Source organism: Astatotilapia calliptera, chromosome 22, assembly GCF_964374335.1.
Source record: "Astatotilapia calliptera chromosome 22, fAstCal68.1, whole genome shotgun sequence".
Lineage (NCBI taxonomy): Eukaryota > Metazoa > Chordata > Actinopteri > Cichliformes > Cichlidae > Astatotilapia > Astatotilapia calliptera.
This window is the reverse complement of record NC_137442.1, coordinates 27,346,691-27,366,377: the sequence shown is the minus strand read 5'-3', so window position 1 is coordinate 27,366,377 and position 19,687 is coordinate 27,346,691. Positions and strand designations below refer to the sequence as shown.

Below are 19,687 nucleotides of genomic sequence, written 5' to 3'. Positions count from 1 at the left end.
CCTTAATATGTAATCCTTCTTTTCCATGGTAGTTTAAAAGTTAGTTTAAAAAAATAATAATAAAATAAAATGCACAGCCCACTTGCAGCAAACTGGAATAAACAAAAATCACTCATCCAGTTAAGATCACTGGCAAAACCAGTAGATATGAATGGGTTTACAGGCTGTTCAGAGCTCTGCAAAATTCTGCGGACATGTAAGGAGCACTGGTTATTTTTCGCCAGTCAGTTTGATACCAACCAACCATTTTGCTACTTTTTCAATTCAACAAGGGTTTTTGTATGGCTGATCTTGTCAAGTGACCATGTGTGGGCTTTTGCTCCTAAACAGTTACACTCTAAGATGAATTCAAACACCTATCATCAGTGACAGAGTGTTTTACCAAAGTACACCAAAGCAAATTCATGATAATAATTAAAAAATAATAATTTAAACAAAGCCTAATGAATGCTTAGAAGGCATATATTAATTCAATGATTTAGTTATTTTGCACCAAGCAAAACAGCGCTTAAATATTGTAAGGTAAGGATCGTACAATAATACAGAGAAAACCCCAACGAGCAAGCTTTTGGCAACAGTAGGAAGGAAAAACTCGCTTTTAACAGGAAGAAACCTCCATCAGAAAAAGCCTCAGCAGGTGCCACCATTTGCCTTGACTGGTTGGGGGTGAGTGTCTCTCATCCCCAACCAATCGAGGAAACACTGGAAGAGAGTCAGAGTTTCAGTCGTGTAACTTACTGACAAATAGATGTAATGCTTACATGATTAACATACTATTTATAAAAAGATTTCCATTTAAACTCAAAAAGGTCCAGCCTGATGAAGAATTCTACACTTGTTTAAATACATTTTGACTTCTTAACCTGGAACACTTCACCTGCTACCAAGGACACTAGTGACTGGCACCTGAGTGACAAGGTGCCCACTGGGGACTCCCTTAAGAACAGGAAGCATGAATATCAATGTTGTCCTCGCTGGCTTCACTGCCCTTGCTGAACAGAGGAACCTGTGAAAAGGACGTAGCAAAAACTATGCCATTTTATAACATAGCAGCACAACGTGGGACTTCATAACACCCACTGAGACTCTGCATGCTGCATAAATGTTTACTGTACGTGTTAAGAACCAGGTGCCTTGCCTTTTGAGCTCCACTCAACATGTTCTCTCCCTCTCCCGTGGCAAAGCCAGTGAAAGCTATTTGGGCTTAGTGCCTATCAATGCCACAGTGAGGCCATTATGCTCCTGCTTGAACATCAGGCCCGATAGGAGTGATGCTAATCTACAGGGATCCATTACAAACTAACAGGAATTACAGCATAATGGTGATAATGATGGTTTTGTTTATGCTTGATACACTGGCAGACATCAGGAGCTTGGTAAGTTGTTCTGGATAAAACTGCATTACAGCTGTAGTCAACAATAATGTTCCTGAACATGTGTTTCGACTTCATTGCTTGTCATCACTTAATAATATGACAATAAGTGAACCTACAGCTACTTCCCACAATGCTTCTCTAATGGCTGTTTTAGACATGCTGGCCCTTCTGTCTTCTGTGAGGTCCAGAATATATATCTATATATAGATATAGATAGATAGATAGATAGATAGAGATATCTATCTATCTATCTATCTATCTATCTATCTATCTATCTATCTATCTATATATATATATATATATATATATATATATATATCTATATCTATCTATATCTCTATATATCTATCTATATCTATATCTATATATATCTATATCTATATATATCTTGTCCGGAGGAACACCAGGCCAGCTGCGAGATATAATTTCTCCAGGGTGTCCTCGGTCTGCCCCGAGGCCTCCTCCTGGTGAGACATGCCCGGAACACTTCACCCAGGAGGCATCCTTATCAGATGCCCGAACCACCTAAACTGGCTCCTTTCGATGTGGAAGAGCAGCAACTCTACTCTGAGGACCCCGCGGATGGCTGAACTTATCACCCCATCAGTAAGGGAGAGGCCAGGCACCCTTCGGAGGAAGTCAATTTCTGCGATCTCCGTCACTACCCACAGCTCGTGACCATAGGTGAGGGTAGGGACGTAGATCGACCGGTACAGTGCTTTTACACTCAACTCTCTCTTCACCACGACAAACCAGTACAGCGTCCGCATCACTACAGCTGCAGCACCAATCCGACTGTCGATCTCCCACTCCCTTCTCCCGTCACTCGTGAAAAAGACTCTGAGATACTTAAACTCCACTTGGGGCAGGAACTCGTCCCTGACCCGTAGTGGGCACTCCACCCTTTTCTTTTGTTTGTTTGTTGCCACTGCAGGAGAATTACACATTAAGGTAATGAATTATTCATAATCAAAGGTTTATTCAAGACCAAGAGTAAAATCTACTTTGTACAAGTGGGAGAGGTGAACTGACACACACACACACACACACACACACACTCACTGAGGCTGAGTTTCACCACTGAATCATGGGCTCAACAGGTGCTGCTCTCAGCTAGTTATCGGGTGTCCTGAGCACCGTCAGGGCTCTCTGGAAATTGTAGTTAATCTGAAGTGTTCCTATTGATTTTTGTCAAAGCTGTTCAAAATTCAAAATTAGGATTTGCAGTATTGATTACCGTATCCTTACTGAGCATGTGGGTGTTACCAAGAGCATGGCCTCCTAAACCATTAGAATTTAAAACAGAGTTTACTGACATGAAAATTTGAATTTTTAAAAATGTGACATTACGATTTCAAAGCATATTCATATCTATTATACACTGTATTTACAGGAGTTGATCACATATGATTTTGTGTTATTAGGTTAAAAAAAAAGGGAAGAAAGCATACAGACTAGTATTAGCTACATTTAAATTGTATTTAATTTGTGGTATGCTGACACAGACTCTTAAAATGATCTCCTCCACATTTATGAAAGCATTATAGACTACTTTTCTATTTTTTAAATTCAATCTACTGAGAAACTTTTTTTCACATTTCATTTTATTCTAATTAATACAAAGATAGCAGAAAATAATTAGCGAACAGAAATTTTCTCTTACTAGAAAGTCAAATAACATCTAGGCAACACTGAACTCAAGTTTCATTTTGGAACTGTTTTCCAACCATGAATAAACATAGAAATACTAACAGTTATTCAACGGGTAATGTTTGCTAGGACACTGCTTCAGTAACGTTGAGGTCTGGGCTCTGAGGAGGCCAGTCCATGACTGAATGTTCCACAATGTGCCTTGTAGACCATTTCTGATAAGCTTTGGTGAACAGAGGGGTCAACTGAAGGCACAAATGCATTTCTCAGGGCGTGTCTCAGGTCGTTGCTGGACTTTCTCTGATTTCTTAATCGCAATTTTTAGATACTGCTGTACTTTCTGCTACTTCTTTTGTCCTGCACTTGTCCAGATTCCTCAATTTTTTTTTAAGAAGACACTGGACACCATGCGAAGATATGCCAAACTGTTATCTTTGTCATTTTCATGTGTTTTTCCAAAATGCTGCTAGTAACAAAGTGCGTAAATTGTTCATTATGTGTATACACTAAACAGGTTCAACCCTTTATAAATTAACAAACAAGAAGGCAAAAAAAACAAACCAAAAAACCCCCAAAACAAAACAACAACACGCTGCTCAGAAAATAGTTAGATTGAGATACTGGGAGTATACTAATTCTGTAAAGCCAGGAGAACAATTGCTTAAAGCCACCTTTAAAAAAAAAAATAAAAAATTACAAAAAGAATTTGCTCATTGGAAGGAGATATGGACTGACTCAAGATTGCACTTGAACAGAATTGACTAAATTAACTAAAACTAAATAATTATGTGAACAACAAAGCAACAGATATGAAACAATTATTATTTTTCCATCATTTGTGCGATACCTTTATGAATTATCTGCTGGTCGCTTGAGAAGTAAACGTCAGAGGTGCAGCTATTAAATGGACAATCGACAAATGAAACAAGAACACCAGAACTCAGTCATTTTCCTCTGCTCCAGCACAACATGGATCTTAGGTTCCAAAGTCTACTTTAAGCCCTGATCATGACACACGTTAAACTACATGAGATTAATGGGAATCCTTTCAAAAGGAGGCTTTAGTTAATATTTACAGCAACACAAACAGCTTTCTGCTTCAAAAATATTAAGCTGTGCTTTCATGCATTTCATATTCTGTACAGTTGTGTACTGTATTTATTCTTATTGTATTCTAATTTTTGCCTCATAACTTTTGCACTGTCCACTTCCTGCTGTGACAAAACAAATTTCCCACGTGTGGGACTAATAAAGGTTATCTTATCTTATCTTATTTATTTATCCTATAACTGACAGGAGCTGCCTCTGCTCCTCTTGGGAGTGAGTGAGTGATTGATGCAGGCACGGAGAACACCACTGACTGCTGGAAGACCCAGTGCTGCACTGTTGTGTCCCCTGCGCACCCTTCACAAGGTGAAGCACAGGGGGAAGAGAAGATTATAATAAACAACCACAGTCACAGCCCCAAGGCTTTAACATGAAGCCTTTCCAGGGAATGCCACAAATCTGACCCTTTCACTACAAAGCGAGACATGACCATATGAGACGTGTAAAATCGAAACTATGAAGCAAACTGCTTTACCCAGCTTGACTCATGATGAGCAATAATTTATGACTGTGATCCATTAGTATTTCCTAGAAACATGTTTCACTTCAGCAGGAGCAGAAACACATGTTTACAATGAAAAACTGAACCCCAATTCAGTCATTTAGTAAAAGGAAATAACATGAAACGTTTGAAGGAACAAGTGGATTTAGATAATCAGTGACTATCCCCCCCCAAAAAAAAAAAAATATATATATACTGAACCAGTGCACTGTCCCAAGCTCCAGTTTGCTTCCAGAAATGCTGTCTTGGAAGGATTAACTAACAACACTGTTGTTTTTGTAGCAAAGTCAGCAGCCACAGCTGTCCCCAGATGCCCTGGAATCCAGCATCATTTTTAGCTCAGAGCAGTACAATAAATCTTGCCCTTTTGTAGGTACACACCATTTTCATCTCAACTAGTAATTAGCAACTGGTGCTACAGAAATCCAAACATACAACACAGGGACAGTAAAGTTTATCCATTTGGCAACCACACTGACATACAAACCAAGCCCACCAATTTAAGCTCAGTTGTGATTATGTAACATTATCAGTGCTTTTCTTCTCACGCATGATGTCATATTGGATTCTTTGCCAAGCAGGTTATGCAGAAATGTCCGAGCAAGGGGAAGGCGTAATGCAGACAGCGTAGCTGCCTTTTTCCGTTGCGTGTAGCGTGAGTCCGTTCAGAAAATCTCGCATTTTACTCCATGTTGCTCACAACGGTATGACGAAAATCTTTTTTTTTTTTTTTAATAAATGGGGGGAGAGGGGTGGTGGTGGTCCTGAACATACAGGGTTGTCTTTCTACACAAAAATGGGAATAAAAGTGCTCGTAGGTGGATGCTACACTGACCACAAAAAAGTGAGAAAGAAACAGTGTTCTTGAGCATGCGCACTTTCAGAAGAATTAATAAATATTGAAGTGCCAGATTTTTTTGAATGGAGGCTAGTTTGCTACAAAGAGCTGCTGAAGCCCCGAGCAACATCACGCGCTGCCGACTCAAACACTGACTAATCAATAACAAACCACGAGCAGTGATTCACACCTGTGTAAAACAGCAAGTTTGGGGGCTTTTAAACGGAGTGACTGGGTGAAAGGAGATAGCTGTTGCGATTTAAGGCACTGAATACTCGCACAGCAGCGTTTTCAAGCCGCAGCCCTGTCACAAGAAGGAAATACAGATTTAGCAAAACACCCAGGACACGCAGAGGCAGACCACTCCAATTTTTCCACATAATGCCACACACAGAGCCAAGGTGAGCTACTACGTTCGGCGTCAAGTTTACTGAAAAAAACCCACCATCCACGTGATTTCAAAATAAAACGGCGTCGTAAAAAAAAAAAATCCCAAACACTTCTCCTCCTGTGTTTTTTTTTCTCAACCACAGCTCCGCGCTGTTCACTTCACACACAATTTTAACACCACCCAGCTGCTTTTATCCCCAGTTACCCACGTATTCTACGTCACAAGGCGTTAATTTAGGCTGAAATCAATGCACTTCCTGTCCCTTTATGTTCACTTCTGACCGACTTGCCGCAGCTCACCACCATCACCTCCTCCCTCTCGCAGACAATGAATGAAGCCAGTTTTGGGAATGGGCAAGCCCACCAGCAGCTCAGGTAGCCGCGTACATTTCTATCGTGCAAGCAGGAAATATTACAAACGCATAAAATTGTCCTCCGACTGCTCTGCCCGTGCTAGTCACCATATGTTGACTATATTTTAATTTTACCATTCATAACAAATAGCGACTAGAAAAAACACGCTGGATTACAACTATTTAGCAAAGGCGTGTACAATGCTACAAATACACTAAAATAGCACAACAAATGGTAATATTTCAAACAACGCCCCCTTGACACCATATATGAGCTTACATTACCTGCAGGATGCTCAACTTCACTTCCCTGCGGTGCGTCCACTGCTTCACCAGCTGCGTTAAGTCAACCGAGGTTGTCCGAGAGGAGACAGGAAATGACCAGATTTGCGTTCAAACTAAAAGCGAAAAAAAACCATGCCATTAGTCTTGTGGCGTTGACGGGACGAAAATAAATCGTCGCTTATTTTATTTACAAACTATAGCTTTAACGTTTGTTTGAAAACAAATAAATAAACCAAAGTCAATGGGCTTAGGTTAAAGCTTCACTCATGACAGCCAAATGTCACATTTAAAACCGGAATCGCCACATGCCATTCTAGCTAGCTTGTTACTAGCATAATTCAGTAACACCTCATACAGCACATCAGATAATAGTATTTATGCTAATTTATCGTAACACCTCCAGCTGCCGAATTCCGGCTCCCTATCCTGTGGACTCGGACAGAAGCTTTCTGTGTCACACCAGGCGGAGAAGAAGCGTAGTTGTTACCAGCTAACGTAATTAGTCCAGTCCAGATGCGGTAGTTGTAGCGGGACGAAGCGAATTCCCCCAAAAGTGTACGCTGTAATTTGCCATCGCGCTAGCATCATTGCTGTCAATGTCCGGTAAATTAAAAATGAAGTATTTCCGGCCATTGCTTTTCAAACAAACAAGCACAAGAAAGCAGGAACAGCTTCAATAGCCTTCAGTAATAATATTTCTGAAGTGAAGCAAAAATTAAGGCAACACCAGTCACCTCAACACAAAATCATTTGTAACTTATTAAGAAGTATACGTGAACCAGTAAAACAGGTTTTGCTAATAAACAGCAATAAAATCCGAACGTGGTGACGTTTCTGTGCAGTTATTCTGGTGGTCTAGTCGCTTAATTTCCGCTTTGCGTGTTTATTATTAAGACGAGCTTAACTGAGGGCTACGTCATGCCACCGCTGGAGCGCAAGACACAAACCTAGGCGCGCTACCAGGAGACCCGTCACCTTACAGTAATGTTACAGCCCAACAACATTAGACAAACAAACTACGTTCATGTTAAACTACATAATTTCTTTCCTGACGCGTGAGAGTTTATATATATTTATATATATATATATATATATATATATATATATATATATATATATATATATATATATATATATATATATATTTGTATTTGTGGCATGAATATTATATTCGTCATTGTGTTTTCTTAAATCAAAGAATGTGGACTTTTTCCGTTTTGAGTGGCTCGCAATGCATTTACAGCGCAAAATAAAACAAAATAGTGAAATGACAAAATAAGATTTAGAGAATGAATCGCTGAAACGGGTTGACAGCAGAATGATCTCATTCTTAATGCAGTCTCATTAGCAGGAGAGATGCAGTCATTAATTATGCAAAAACATATTTGACTTTATTGATTTGAATGCGCGGCACGGTGGTTAGCACTGTTCCCGCACAGCAAGAAGGTCCTGAGTTCAATTCCACCATCAGGCCGGGGTCTTTCTGTGTGGAGTTTGCATGTTCTCCCCGTGTTTGCGTGGGTTCCCTCCGGGTACTCCGGCTTCCTCCCACCGTCCAAAGACATGCAGCTTGTGGGGATAGGTTAATTGGATAATCCAAATTGCCACTAGGTGTGAATGTGAGTGTGAATGGTTGTCTGTCCCTGCGTGTTGGCCCTGCGACAGACTGGCGACCTGTCCAGGGTGTACCCCTGCCTCTCGCCCTATGACAGCTGGGATAGGCTCCCGCGACCCTGAAAAGGATAAGCGGAAGCGATGGATGATTTGAATACTGAAATTTAATATGTGAAACTTTTAAATATATTTTTACTCCAGGATTTTGCCTTCCTTTATCTTGATGTTTAGTCCTCATATGCTTGGATCTGTGATGAAAGTCCTACATGAGTGTAATGAAGACTACTGGGGCTGCCTATTAAAATATGTCGCAGGGCTCCAGGGCGGTACTTTTTGTTTATTTCCACATGGGTTGCCAGGTTCTTCAAACCCTCCAAAGACTAGAGGTGCAGTCACTGTTGACAATGGTGATGACGATGATGAGAAGGGTCTCCTAGGGAAATGCTGAGAATACCAAAGGACTACTGGGAGAGGAGAGCAGCGAGTCCCAATGACAGCATGATCCTATAACTGGCTTATGCAACTGATCAGCGCCTCATTCTGCATTATATAACAGCATTAGGTTGGCCTGCTGCTCATAGCTGAGCTGTGGATGCAGTCACCCACATCAATATGGGTCAATTCACAAAACCACAACTTTGACCAGAAATTCTGCATTTTGTGGTTTTTAATGTGTGCAACTGTACTAGCGCCAGATTACTCCCATAACCAGTCATTGCAGCAAATTAACCTGTTTAGTGACCTATGTCCACAAAGCTGTTACCTGTCAGCCTTATGGGAACACTGGCTTAATGTTATTGTGTCATGTTGTGATTTTTTTTTTTGGTTTGTTTTTTTAACAAATTATGCTAAGAGTTTAAAATATCAATTTGTTTTGCCCTAAATAAATGTTGTTTACATATGTGTTTTGGTATTATGTAACTATTAAAAACTTAACCTGCTATAGAATGGTGCAGTTTGCACAAATTCGTTTTCATAAGAACTGGATTGATAATCAGTGGCAACACATCTTATGGCGTGATGAATCCATATTTGAAATTTTTGGTTCCAAACCTTGTCAGTATGTGGGGAAGAGGTCAGGAGAGAGGTAGGACAGGGAGTGTATGTAGCGGAGGGGGGGGGGAGGTTGTGAGTAACCCAGAGTGCAAGAAAATCTTATTTTTGTGTGGTTGGAAAAATATTCAAAAATGTCATGAGAACATTGAAGAGAAAATATGCTGTTCAGTCTCCAGGCAAGACTTTATAGGCCAGTCACTTGCTGCTCATCCCCAAAAGATAGCTTGAATAAACAGTTGTGTGTAAGCAGCTTGTTCAGGCTGATCTTGTGATGGGAAAAAGCACATTCCCCCACCACTACTTGCCAAATGGTTGTGTTTGTGCTGGACAAGAGAATTCCGCATAGAAGGAACACAGTGAATAACATCGTCACAGCACCATGTGATCAATGGAGGGCGAACAGTGAAGCATTTGGAAATGTCTGCCAGTCAAGAGTTCAGCAGGCAGCATAAAGTGTTAATAAATAAATTTGAAAAAGTCTATATATAAAAGTACAACACATCTTTATAGACTTTGCAATAATTAAAATCAAACAATGTTGCTAATCATGCTGGAGTTAAAGGGAGAACAGTACCATCTGCAGGACAGTAATATTACTGCATACAGGTTTAAAAGAATGTCAGCTTTATTACTTATATTGAGTGAAAGCTACATGTCAAAATTTTTTACAGATATCAAATGTGTGCAAAACATTTAAAGGGCACAATATGTGAAGTGGACAAAAGTGTGAAAAACAAAAACAAAGGGTAGCTCAAATACATCTTAGAAACCTAAACATGTTCCCATCAAACTGAAACAGAGTCAATGATTAAAAAAAGTATGATGTAAATGTAGTGAAACACCATTCCCCATAGAAGTCAGCATTCATTTGGTAATGACCTATAAAAGGCATATAGTGCTTTCAATTATATTTGCAACAGTGGAGAATGAGGAAAAATTACCTGAGGTGACAAACTGGAATGTGATTAAAGCTCTTAAGCTCTGTTTCTGTACAACATCCAAGCAGAACAAGTTTAAGCAAAAGCTTTCTTTACTTAAGGTACAAATGGCAAAAGTGCAGATGGCGGCTTTTAACTGAAATCCCTGTCAGGGAGCACCAGCGGAGCCACCAGAGTCCAGAGATAGAGGCCCAAGCCGATCCAGCTGGAGCTGATCTTCACCCAGACGGCTGGCATGCTGGACTGCATGGCGTGGTAGTCAGTGTGAGGCCTAGAGAATCACAAGAGACAGTCAGCACTGGGAGAGAAGCGAACCTCTTTAAGGTGTAGTGGCAGCAAACAGGACATACTTACTTGTACCAGTTTGTGAGCGTCATCATGATGTAGAGCGAGGCCAGAAAGAGACTGAAGTGGAAGAAGGAGTAGCTGTAGGTCACTCCATCTTCCTCATTGTCCACAGCCCGTCGGACTCCGTCCTCCCCCGCGGGGGCCTCTTCGCTGGCGGTCAGACCCTGACCTTCCTCAGTCTGCATCAGTCTGTTCACTTGAGCATTGTTGGATGAGCGGATGCTGTGATGGGGAACAGCATGAAAAACTCACTTTTCACAGACAGCAGCAAATTTCAGCAGCTTCTTATTGTGGATGCAGACAAACTGGTTTTGAACTGCTTTCCATTTTGAACTAAGTGAATATTTAGATTTCTTATGCATTTTTTTTCTACGTTTCTCTGTGTGGAGTTTGTGGCGTGTTTATTACAAAGTAGTTTTTTACAGCAACAATTCAATGCCACATGCAAACAAATAATTATATTTTTGGCCACTCCATTATTCACCAGCATGTTTGATGGGTCTTTTTGTATCTACCGAAGAAGAAATGTATCCTGCAGTTGTCTCTCTCTCAGTTGTCACATGAACTTTTAACCCCGTAAAAGTTTTCTGTTCATGGAGGTGATACTTTCTGAAATTTGGTGGTTGGGGCTTACAACACTGAACCTGTCTGATAAGTAAATATGAACACTCTGCGAGTACTTGACTAATCAGTTTTAGTCCAGATTGCAGGTAAAATCTGCTGGCTTACTTAAAGTTTTACATTCTGAGAGTCTGAATCCTCTTTACTGCTACTGCTCATCTCTCTTCCTGCACTGACTCAATGACCTTGCTTGAAAATCTCTATCAACAGCAGCACAACTTAAACATCCTCTATGCTTCCATATATGTTTTATTGTCTTTTTTTAAAAGCTAGTAGCATTTATGTACTACAACAATCCAGTATAGTCATTTGGATGAACAGCAGGGTTCCTTTTTTACACTTCCGCTGCTTAATCAACACAATCGTGTGTTTAACCATGTTGATTTGCTTCAATCTGAAGCATTTTTGATATTTTATGACCCCACTGACAGACAGAGCTTGATAATACATCAAACACTTCTTTTCTTTCAGCAGCAGCAGTAAAATACCTGGCGTAAAGAGTGCAGAACAGGAAAATGATCAATCCCACGATGCCTTGCGCATCCCACCACTGGGTGGTGCCGGGGGCTGAGGTGGGTCCTGGTGCTGGAGTTGGGCTGCTGGATTGGACCAAGCTCAACAGGCTGGGGTTACACTTCCGGTCTGAGGTGGGAAAGCAGGAAGTCGGGTGAGTACTAACAGTTAGCGATGAGAATTGTCTCCATTAAGACCACAACAGCATGTAGCTCTAAAAACATGTGTACTTGTTTTCTTTAGCTTTGAATACACTGCAGCCATACAGTGGCTCAATTATTGGACTTACTGGGGTTGTTGGTCATGGCTGACCAGGTGACATACATGGTGTAAAGGGAGATGAGGGAGGCCTGAAGCAGACCTGAGGTGGGCTGTGCCTCCTGTGGAGACGTGGAGAAAGCCAAACGTTAGAAAAGAAGGCAGCGTCTGTTAATCAAAGGTGTGGCCCTGCTCCTGCAGTCAGCATGTCTGTGTCTTTGGACATGATACTGAGCTTGCCCCTGCTACATCCATCTGAGTGAGTGTGTACAAAGCAGTTAGTGAATATTTTTTTGTAAAAATGCAGTTTGAGTGAAGCACCATCATAGTACCAGCCCACAAAGTCCTTTTATCATTAACACAAACCTCATTATCAAATAAAATCACATCAAGTGCAAGTAACTGAAGTTAGAAGTGAACTCAAACAAATTTAATTTAACATTACACTGGACAGCTGTAATAGCCTGAATTAGTCACCTGATTACTGATCTTTTCTCATGAGAAAAGTCTTTTCAGTGATTTTTTTCTCACTTTCTTTGCTACGGCACAGTGAGCGGCAGACAATGCTCCAGTGAAGTTGTCGGGGCTTTAACATACGGTGGCCCTGAGAGGTCAAATGCACCGCAAACAGAAAAGCGCTCCAAAAGCACACAAAACACAATGGAATTGAATAAAACACACTGCAAAGAGAGAAAAAAAAATGATGCAAAAGCTACAAAAAAATAATTACAAAACACAACAGCGTTTCTGTGTTCAACGTTTCTGGGGAGACAGTACCATGACAGAACAGCTGTGGAAGTGACAAGCTAACAGTGAACAGCTAATAGCAAATGTATCTACGGTGTTATATGAATCATGTGTTTAAAACTTGCATCTTTTTCTCCCTACAACACTGATGAACCCTCAGTTGCTTCTAAGTGTATCTCAGTGCAATCCTTTCTGTGATTTCTGCAGCTGGTCCGTGGTGTTATTGCGACCCCAGAATCACTGCCGTCGTGTTTTGCAAGTTTTTTCTTAAGTTCCAATCCGTCTGACCTCTCAGGGCCACCACATTAACGTGGCAGCAGCTTTTTCTGTAAATTATAGAAGTCTATCTCCTCAAGTTTCTACATCACCTGGACTTTGGGCAGAATGGACACAATGGACACAATGATGCAGAATATGAGGTTGAGGCTGATGAAGACTTTGTGCTCTGTGCAGTCGTCAAGTTGGGTGTAAAAGATATAGAAGAGCACAATGGCTGTAAACGCCAAAGCGTAGTTGATGAAGGTGACGGAGAGGAGAGCTGTGGGGACAACACAAGAACAGAATCAGAGACAATCGTTTTAAAGTGCTGGGTCGTATAGTAACACTGACTCACTGAAGTATCAGCTTCTTGATCAAAATCCTAGACTTTTACAGCACAACCTCAAAGTTAGTTCAGTGGCTTTTATGCAGATAAATTATCTGTATAATGATTAAGGAAAAAAAAAAGTAGTACATGTAGTATTATACATAGCCTAATCTTACATAATATCCCGTACTATCCCTTATCTGGGAAACTCCAGCTTCTCCACAGAACTATCACTTGAAGATCTGGTAGTATTATACCTGCAAACCAGCACTTGGTGTTTCCTTCCTCCGCCTTCTCGAGCCAGGACTGGTTCCAGGAATGGGCAAAGTCAATCAGTAGGATGAGCTGGATGATGATGAAGATGAAGGAGCCCACCATGCCGAAGTAATACCACACTTGTAGCAGACAGAATGAGATCGGTTAACTTTCCACAAGTTTGCTCTCTGTGTGGTGTTACAGACATTTGTTTACAACAACATGAATCTGGATCAGGAGCATCGTCATTAAAATCTGATCAGGCCTAACAGATAAGACACGTTTCCATGGTAATGCAAATTCATGTGAGATAAGCCCTGTACTGATAAACAACTCTGAAAGATCTATCACAACAAAGCTAAAACTTTTATACTGAAAGACTTAATTTTATGAGTTACTGACGTTAGAGCTCAGCTCTCTTCTCTGTCGCTGTCCAGGAATCTGTCAATGCTGCATAGCATTGTGGGAAATTTATGCCAAGACTACTGGGTTCATACCAAGTTTTAGACATATCAAAAAAAACATGTAGATACTACTGAATGTCATACTCTACATCAGTTATGGACTAATACACTAAACAATACAATGGTATGTAACTGAATACTAATATAAGTCCCCACTTTAAGTTTCCATTTTCACAGAATTTCAAAAAGTTTAACTACGGGCATTAAGATTCAAGCTCGAATTTTATCAGAACTGTCCTCACTGTGGCTAAAACCATACCTGTATTAAAGTCTCCATCTGGAATGAAGAACGCTCCCACAGTTATACCAACCAGCACCAGAAACTTGAAGAACCAGAAACTGAGGGAAAAAAAATCAATGTTATTCCATCTATGTACACACAGCAAACCGGTTTATCAGTGTTTGTGTAAATGCATTCTTAAAAGGTGCAGTGTCCACGTTTGGCCACCAGAGGGCAGCATGCTGTGGCAACGTGGAGCAGAGAAAACAAAGCTGCAGCACTAACCCGTTCTGGATGGCTGCTCGGGGATCCTTGCTGCTGCGCACTCGGATCATGATGATGGAGAAGAGGAAGAAGAAGCAGGCCATGGCAAAGCACATGCGGTACACAGACTTGTAGCCCACGATGATGTCACAGTTCACCTTGTTCTCTATGCCAATTATGTGCGAACCGCCGACGCAGAACCCTGGAATCTGACGTGAACGCAAATAGGAAATTAAAGGGTGAAAGGGCAACGGTGGGGTACAACTGATTCATCTAGATTTATCAGGAAGCTCTGGGATAAAATAACCCAATTCAAACATCCAGTTAGGTCACTTTGAAATATCTGTGTTGATGGATTACAGCGGTTAATAAACTGTTTTCATAGCCATTAAATCTCATTCAACCTTTTTAAGATTTTCCTCCATGCCTGGCAGAATCATGATGATGGACACCAGCGTGCCCAGCAGCAGCAGGAAGGAGAAGGCCAGCCGGCTGATGGTGGAGTTGTATGTGGAAGGGCAACATGATGACAGCAGGCAGGAGGCCGAGCCGCACAAACAGGATGCCTGGAGAAGGACGAAAGAGAGAAATATCAGGACAGCTTCATATTTTATGCAACTCAGGGATTGGACTCGGGGGGTGTAGGATAATCAGGATAATGCATGCATGGCTTGCAAACACTGTGGTTAGGAGGGGGGGAAACAAAAACAACAAAAAAAGATACTGCTGCTGCTGTCAGGGGCAACCATCTTTCTCTTTCTTCTGCATGTTTTCAGGAGAGCAATGACAAGCCATTTTTTCCTTCCTGTGGTACTAATCAAGTCTGTGATTAGAGATGCCACCATAACAAATCTCTCCTCCTGTCTGTTTCTGATCCGGCGCTGCAAACCGGATCACGCAGGACTTCTGCATGATTCACGCGCTTGCTGCTGAGAGGTGCATGAAGCACCGAGGCAGAGACTGTAGCTGAGAGCAGCCATCCTTCACTAAATATAAGCATGCTCCAGAGGACACGAGCCCAGGGTGTAAACACTGCAGCTGCGCTGAAAAGCATTCGGTTTCTACGGCTGAGCCGGGCCTGTGCCACAGAGTGCTGGCAACAAACAGCATGAACTGAACAGCTGACCAAGTCAGTGACACATGTATTAAACCCAATCGTGAAGTTTCTCCAAGACTGCCAGAAGAAACCGGCTGTGATTGCCATGCATGTCAGCTAATTAAATATTTTGGTTTTACTGTACAACATGAGAAAAGGTGAATGGCAAACTTCAGCACACCTAGAATCTCTTCCAGAAGGTGGATTTAGTGCCACATTTAGAGAAAAACCGCTTGAACGGCAGTATTTGGTATGACCACCTTCATTCTTTAACACAGCCTCATCACTCTTAGGCAGGCTTTCTTGTCATTTCCTTCATCTGCAGGAATAGTTCTCCAGGCTTGCTGAAGGTCATTGAAAGCTCTTCTTTGGATGTTACCAGCCTTTTACTTTGTTTCCTGTCAGGATGATCCCACTGCTGCTGCTTCACTAATGTTGAGGTCTGAGCTCTGCGGAGGCCAATCCATGACTGGTAGTGTGTTCTGTTTTTATCCAGGAACACCAGGAATCGGCAGTTGTTTTCTTTGCTAATGTATCTGTTATGTGTAGACACAAAAATGGTTCAACTCTCTGACTAAGGTGCCTTTTTATGCTTGAATAATTTTTAGGTCAGCGTTACTGTGTCAACAAACAAAAAGATAAGCAAAACAAAAAAACACTCCCCATTAAATAAACAGGTACAACGATTGGACTAACAAAGAGAGTGAAAAAGCAATGTCTGGCTTCTTGAAATCAGAATACTGCACTATTTTTCAAACTGTAGTCATTTCCACATTTCCAGCTCTTAGAAACTGCAATAAATCTCAGACTCTGTCCTTAACAGCATGAATGATTTCCTCTTCTTGGCAAATGTGGTCATCAGAATGAGAAAAAAAAAGTTTCGGTTTTGGTTGACGTGATCTATGGCTCACCATCACAACGTATTCCTGCGCCCAAAACACACCACTGTTACTTTAGATGACACCGCGATGAGGAAGCGACGACATCTGAGTGTGTTAAAAAGTCAAAAGTTCAAAAGCTGCGACCTTGGATTTTGTTTTAGGACATTCGTTCGCTACATTTTCCTTGCAGAACCATCTCTCATACTTTAAATGTTCTAACATGTGACAGGATTTAATGTTAGCTACCGACCCTGGATCCGATATTTGAATATGGCAGTTAAAATAAACAAATAAAATGTTAAAGTAGTGCTTGAAAAACTCAAAATGACGTTGTCTTGGAGGTTTTGTATATGCTTTGAAACACGGATCACAATCTTCAAATTGCCGAGAGGTAATCTAATCAGTTCCCACTGAATGACGTCTTCACTTACGTTTGATTTCAGTTTGAACAAGTCATTAAAAACGTTGGTTTTCATCACAATATGTTGTGTCAGAAGTCTCAAAAACTAGATCATCATTTGCACATGAACAGCACAAACAGTGATGCTGTTTTTTTAATGTGGCACGTGACTTTATATCTGGGGAAACTCCGGAAACTCCACCTTGGACAGCTAGCTGCGTCGTCTACTGATGTACTGACTGAAATGATGTGGGTCGTAGCCGCAAACCTCTCTCCACGTGTCTAAACTCACCATTCATAGTCACTCTAAAACACTAAACCAAGTTACTCACGTTATCTGCTAAAACGCTTCAGAAAGTTGATAATTCCGACGTCCCTCGAATCCAACTATCCAGCACAGATTTCTTTAGAACATTAAAGAAAGTATAAGATCAAAGTAAATGTCACAGGACATGTGTAGTGTTGAGTTTGTCAGTAGGCTAAAGGAAACGAATCTAATTTTAGCGGTTTCACTTGAAGTTGTGTCATTTCCCTTGCCTAATGTCGGCCTGCCTAGTAAAGCAAGGCAAAAGAATTAGATAAAAACAAAGAAATAAAGACGTTTAAAAACTACTACGTATTTCATTTGCCAACACGACAACTGGCAAATGTATACTTACACAACTTCCGAGTGAACCCAGAGCCAAACAAGCACCCATGATGTTTTAATTCCGTAAAAGTCCTCAAAGCTCGAAAAGTTCAGGAAGAAACTGACGCAAAACAATGGAGTCAGGTTAATTATGCGGAACACAGTGACAGACGTCCGCACGAGATTTTCAAATTAAAAAAAATCTTTGTCTGCAAGTACACAATTCAGGGATAATCCATAACTGAAAACACAAATATTTCAGTTAATCATACATTTTTGCATTAGTTTACACCCTCATATGAAATACAAATAATCCGCGGAACGTTCTGTTGCTGTTAAAACTGTGGCTGCTCTGTTTTACTTTGACGCCTAATCGACTGTACTTCCGGCACTGTTTGGCTAAATTGGGTAAAACTGCGCGCAGGACAGTTTTCTCTGGGGCGTTACTGTTAATAACCAGATATTTGGCTTTTGGATCCGTGAGTTGTCCCTCCAGAAATGTGGCCAATTATGTGCTAATGCGCAATAGCGAAAACGCCCTTCTTTTACAGGCCTTCAAACACCTAAACCCAAACGTATATCACGTTTTCTTAGAATTCCCTACTAAATTTCTCAGTGAACTATGGTCAAGTAAAAAGAATAGTCATTAAAAAAGCAGAAAGACAATATTAAATAGCATTATTATTATTAACAATGATTTTATTATATGAAAAACATGTTTCCTATTATGTTGTATAGCATATCTGTTTTAATGAGTGTTCTCTAAAACCATAGGGTGTTGTGTCGTCATCCATTTTATTGACATTTTAATTCTAGTGATCATTTTATAGTGTTCCTTTAAATGCCTTAACATTTAATGTCATAGTGGTAAAGAAATGTTAAATACATGTTTATTTGATGTATTACAGCTTACAGCACAAATAAAAAAAGAAAAGAAAAAGTAAAAGTAAATTTAAAAAAAACTGAAGGTGAGTTTAAAGCAGTAGGGTGCAAACCTCCATCTGTTTGTGTGCCTGACCTTCAGGGACGCGGTGAAGGTGTTCAGCTGTGAGTAATTTGTTACGGTGCAAGGATCTATTTTCCGCCTCTTCACACTTGCTTTCTCTACCAGATAAAAAGATGTTCAAATCAAACCCTTTGATACATAAAATCATGACTATAATCAATCCGATGTTTTTCCAAACATTCCGTGTCCTGTCATTAGACTTGTTCTAGATGCCATTTGATAATAAGAGGTCCACTGAACAACGTATTTAGAGTGTAAAATTGCCTGTTGACTAAAACAACCTCAGAAAGCGCTTTGCCATTACAGCATCGCTCTTCTTCTCTTAATGTTTTAAGGTGGAAGCCTTAAACAGCCTTGGCATGCATATTGCACTCTCACTGCAATCTCTGCAGTAGGAAGGATTGAAATATTTGTGGTATTTAGGACTAAAGACATATGGTGGACTTATCTGATTTAGTCAAAGGGCATGTAAACAAGTGATACTGCTTCTGATCATCTGAACGTATAAAAAAGGCGCACCCCTCACTCATAAAACAATGGTACAAACCTTTGAGCCACAAGACTAAGCCCAGAAAAGAAAAGTAACAACGGAAATTGTAGCAAATTACCTTCAAAATAAAATAAAGCTATTCAGATCAATGACTGTAGAAAACAGATTACAGAAGGCAAAATCAATAATTTTAAGAGGTGGAATCTGTTTTGATCACGATAATTGGTTTGTGTTGATTTCATGATTGTTAAACATCTGCGATAATTTTGTCATGAAGGGTTTTCAAAAATTAAGGAAGAGAAGAGGGTCAATATCTATTTGGTAAGTAGAAAATGATACAGTAGCCAAAGGCTTACAAAGGTTATTATGTAAGGTTGCCATTCTTGTACACTTGTGTTTTGGTTTGCACTTTGCACCTCCTTACACTCAGCTGCACAAGTCTGCCCTTTAACTTATGTTATTATTGTTGTTGTTGTTGTTGTTATCAATAATAATAATAATAAATCATCTATATGCTATTTGCATATTTTTAATTGGTTGTTTTCACATTTTCTATTTTATTTAGTCAAACTCTTCAAGCTTTCCAAATCCCTCCTGCTTGTTTTTAACTTTTTATGGCTGTCACTGTCGTCCACTAAATACAAAGCGGATTTGCTGTCATTGTAAAATTACTTGACATTACAACTAAGTACTGCTTTATTTTTTTAATCCATATATTCAATGAATCTTTCTGTTTCTGTCATCTTGCCTACTTTTTCTAACGCTTGCTGTTGCTCTTATTTTGAAGGCCGAGTTACCCTC

The 19,687-nt window shown here is 40.4% G+C and overlaps 2 protein-coding genes and 1 long non-coding RNA gene across 6 annotated transcripts in view; 1 reads left to right on the top strand and 2 right to left on the bottom strand.

Annotated features, from left to right (window-relative positions):
• The window catches only part of hivep3a (HIVEP zinc finger 3a), a 55,362-nt gene extending 47,920 nt beyond the window's left edge, over positions 1-7,442 (bottom strand). The window contains exons 1-2 of one of the 3 annotated variants that reach the window (XM_026155768.2): positions 6,899-7,442; positions 6,502-6,614 (exon numbers count right to left, since the gene is read on the bottom strand). The gene's annotated coding sequence lies outside the window, so the exon portion shown is untranslated. The remainder of the gene's footprint in view (positions 1-6,501; positions 6,615-6,898) is intronic. The other 2 variants (XM_080296204.1, XM_026155767.2) reach the window with 2 other exon arrangements.
• The window catches only part of LOC145423557 (uncharacterized), a 482,209-nt gene that overhangs the window by 57,496 nt on the left and 405,026 nt on the right, over positions 1-19,687 (top strand). The window lies entirely within an intron of this gene.
• serinc2 (serine incorporator 2) lies at positions 9,779-17,577 on the bottom strand. 2 transcript variants are annotated; one of them, XM_026156709.2, is made up of 10 exons: positions 17,422-17,577; positions 14,790-14,951; positions 14,407-14,594; positions 14,161-14,240; positions 13,440-13,577; positions 12,965-13,134; positions 11,881-11,971; positions 11,567-11,720; positions 10,464-10,679; positions 9,779-10,380 (listed from the first exon to the last, which is right to left on the bottom strand). In XM_026156709.2, exons 1-10 carry the CDS (start codon positions 17,458-17,460, stop codon positions 10,242-10,244), a joined length of 1,377 nt encoding a protein of 458 aa, XP_026012494.1. In that variant the 5' UTR covers positions 17,461-17,577; the 3' UTR covers positions 9,779-10,241. The 2 variants fall into 2 exon arrangements, with proteins under 2 accessions (XP_026012494.1, XP_080152332.1); XM_080296206.1 differs by lacking the exon at positions 17,422-17,577 and adding an exon at positions 17,095-17,161.

Excerpts from the sequence above, each read along its gene's own strand:
- serinc2 (XM_026156709.2), bottom strand. The coding sequence starts at position 17,460 with ATGGGTGCTTGTTTGGCTCTGGGTTCACTCGGAAGTTGT. Across the intron at positions 11,972-12,964 it reads CCATTCTGCCCAAAGTCCAG|GAGGCACAGCCCACCTCAGG; the intron begins GTGATGTAGAAA and ends ACGTCTCCACAG. Across the intron at positions 10,381-10,463 it reads ACGCTCACAAACTGGTACAA|GCCTCACACTGACTACCACG; the intron begins GTAAGTATGTCC and ends GTGATTCTCTAG.